This window comes from Octopus bimaculoides, chromosome 11, assembly GCF_001194135.2.
Source record: "Octopus bimaculoides isolate UCB-OBI-ISO-001 chromosome 11, ASM119413v2, whole genome shotgun sequence".
NCBI classification, from domain to species: domain Eukaryota; kingdom Metazoa; phylum Mollusca; class Cephalopoda; order Octopoda; family Octopodidae; genus Octopus; species Octopus bimaculoides.
Window position 1 is genome coordinate 53,414,498 of NC_068991.1, and position 3,508 is coordinate 53,418,005.

General features: G+C 37.5%; 1 protein-coding gene across 1 annotated transcript in view; it reads left to right on the forward strand.

The window, feature by feature from the left end:
- Positions 1-2,501, forward strand: part of LOC106874566 (ligand of Numb protein X 2) — a 65,102-nt gene extending 62,601 nt beyond the window's left edge. The window contains exon 15 of the mRNA XM_052971989.1: positions 2,476-2,501. Coding sequence (XP_052827949.1) covers positions 2,476-2,501 — 26 coding nt within the window. The remainder of the gene's footprint in view (positions 1-2,475) is intronic.
- Positions 2,502-3,508: the final 1,007 nt, after the last annotated feature.

The following is a 3,508-nucleotide window of genomic DNA, read 5'->3' on the forward strand; positions in this document are numbered from 1 at the left end:
TACAGCTGGATGCCCTTCCTAACGCCAACCACTCAGAGAGTGTAGTGGGTGCTTTTACGTGTCACCCGCACGAAAACGGCCACGCTCGAAATGGTGTCTTTTATGTGCCACCCGCACAAGCCAGTCCAGGGGCACTGGCAACGATCTCGCTCGAAAATCCTACAGGAGCCAGTCAGGCGGTACTGGCAACGGCCACGCTCAAAATGGTGCATCTCATGTGCCACCCGCACAAGAACCAGTCCAGGGGCACTGGCAACGATCTTACTTGGCTTGCCGGGTCTTCTCACGCACAGCCCATTTCCAAAGGTCTCGGTCCGTAGTCATCGCCTCGGTGAGCATACATTTGGTTATTCTGAAGAATTATAATTCTTTTAATTTGCACTATTTTTAAGCACTAGATAAACTTCATCTATATATTACAAACATTCTTGATCACCACCATCAGTTTAAAGCTTATTGTCACTGCTAAACTGTTCTTTATTTTATAGAATAGTTATAAGGCTTACATAAGTACACGCATCTGTTTGTTCAGTTAAACCAATGGTTCCCAACCATTTTCTTTTTCCTATGAACTGTTTTGATTCCTATTTTACTTAATCACCCCCACCAGCCATTTGATGGTTAAAGGAAATCCTACTTTTAGAATTAAATATTATTATGAATTGTAAGGTGGTGAGCTGGCAGAATTGTTAGCATGTTCGGCAAAACATTTAGTGACATTTCGTCCATCTTTATGTTCTGAGTTTGAATTCCACCAAGGTCGACTTGATGTTTCATCCTTTTGGGATTGATATAAGTACTGTTTGAGCATTGGGGTGGTGTAATCAACTTAGTCCCTCCCCTGAAATTAATGGCTTTGTGCCAAAATTTGATACCAATATTATTAGGAATTGTATAAAAAATTTGTTAAAATAATATTTTGTGTATTGTAGAAGTATAACTGATTTTATTGCACATAAATTTTAACAGCAAAATCTTATATGGATCTCCCAAGGGCCATATAAACTCCTGTGTTGTGAACCACTGAACTAAACCCTTCAAAGTGGTGTTCCAGCATGGCTGCAGTCATATGACTAAGAGGTGAAAGATAAAAGATATATGTGGGTTACTCTAGAGCAGAGGTTTTCAAACTGTGGTCTGCGGACCACAGGGGTCCGTGGACAGCAAATACTTTTTATGGGCAATTTGATTTTATCTATGTTTTTTAATCGAAATCTTTTAATTGACAATGAACCTATTTGTTAAATACTGTTAAATAAATATATGTAAAAATATATGTTATTTTAAGCAAATATTTATGTATAAATTTCATAAGCGTTTATAAGGGGGTCCCTAAGGTAAAGCCTGAAATATAAAGGGGTCCGCAAGTCAAAAAGTTTGAAAACCCCTGCTCTAGAGTATGGTGTGCCCAACTCAAAGAAAGGAAACAAAAATATTCATCATAATCATCATTTTAACATCCACTTTTCTGTACTTGCATTGTGACTAGCAATGTATAACAACATCTGATAGTCTGGTCGATCACATGGTCATGTGATTATATATATATATATAAAAGCATACTTCTTACAGTTTCTATCTATGGATTTTTCTATAGCCAGATGCCCTTCTTGTTGCTGACCCTCACCTGTTTCCAAATAAAGTAATATTTCTTCATGACCACTTGTTTTCATGGAAGATTGCAAAGAAAGGACACTGCTTGCATGGTGACACTTGTTTACAATTATCATGTAATGTCAAGGCAATGACTCATGCATATATATATATATACATGATTGGCTTCTTTCAGTCTCTTTTTCCAAAATCTAATCAAAAGGCTTTGGTTAACCCAAATCTATTGTAGAAGAGACTTGCCCATGATGCCATGCAGTTGGAACTGAACCTGAAGCCATGTGGTTGGGAAGCATACGTCTTAACTACCAGCCATGCCTGCCACCTAATAAACTAATCATCATCACCATCATTTAATGTCTGTCTTCGATGCTGGTATGGGTGGGATGGTGTGACTAGAACTGGCAAGGCCAGGGGTCACACTAGGCTTCATTGTCTGTTCTGGCTTGGTTTCTACAGCTGGATGCTCTTTCTAAAGGCAACCATTCCTCAGAGTGTACCGGGTGCTTTTTATGTGGAACCAGCACAAGTCCTTTTAACATGGCACCAGCACTGGTATTTATTCTTCTGTGGCAGACAGGTCTTCTTGAGTAAAGCAAGGCACCGGTCACTTTGGTCCTTTGTCATCTCCTAAAGGGTCACTGTCTTGAGACTGATTTTCAGTACTTTGTCCCATGTCTTCCTGGGTCTCCCTCTTCCACAGATCCCATCCACTTTAAGTGATTGGTAATATGAAAAGTTAACTAAAATGAAGCCATAGGAAATGAGTTTCATATAATGCAAGGAACAACTGTTTAATAGAAACTTGTGAACTAATTATGACACAAAGATGACCTGAACACTTTGTTTTGTATTTTATTTTAGATGTGGAGACATGCTTCTGTCAGTGAATGACCAAACTCTAAAACATGTAACCCATTCTGATGCTGTTACTTTTCTGAAGAACGCCACAGGTTATGTCACACTGGCTGTCGTATCATGGCCAGGCACTTTTGTTTGACATTGGTATTTATAATCTGTACATCACTGTTTGTGTGTGTTTGTATATATATGTGAGTGTATGAGTATATATGTGTGTGTATGTGTGTATATATATGTGTGTGTGTATGTGTGTTGCAAATGTCTGCCATGTCATTGATAAAAAAATAAAAAATATAGAAAAAGACACTTTTGCCATCCTTCAAGAAGAAAAAAATGTCCCAGTCGAGGTTTAAGTATTTTTAATTCTTTATTTATCCTTGAACATTATCAGGAGCTTCATGTTACATTAGAAAATGAATAATTAACGAGCTTCACTAAAGGTTTTACATATTTATCCTCCATCTAGAACAGGCCTTTTTTTTTTTCTTTGCCATGCATTAACAAATAAATATATGAAAGCATACTTATATATCAACACAAACATACAGAAAAGGGCAATAATTTTAAATAAGATGACCTGTCCAATCCATGCCAGCATGGAAAGAGGGCACAAAACTGACGACGACAAAAGCTAAAAAACAATGCAAAGCACATTGTGACTAGCAATGTATAACAGCATCTCATAGTCTGGTCTATCACATGGTCATGTGATTATATATATATATACTAGCAGAAATACCCGGTGTTGCCCGGGTTAAAGAGAATAATGAAATCTAAAAACGCCGTCTAGACTACGCATCATCTTTATATATAGAGATGTATATACACACACGCACCCAAACACACGTATATATATGTATATCAATATAAATATATGAAAGTCAATGAAGTTTCGTAAAAGAAGGTGATCATGTACATACTTTCTTGCTGTTGTGATTATAACACCTCGTTGTAAACAATGTTCCTTGTTTTCCCTTGTGGAGCATATACAAATAGGTTTTTTTGCTGCCCACTCTTGAGCAGCCAACATACAGTT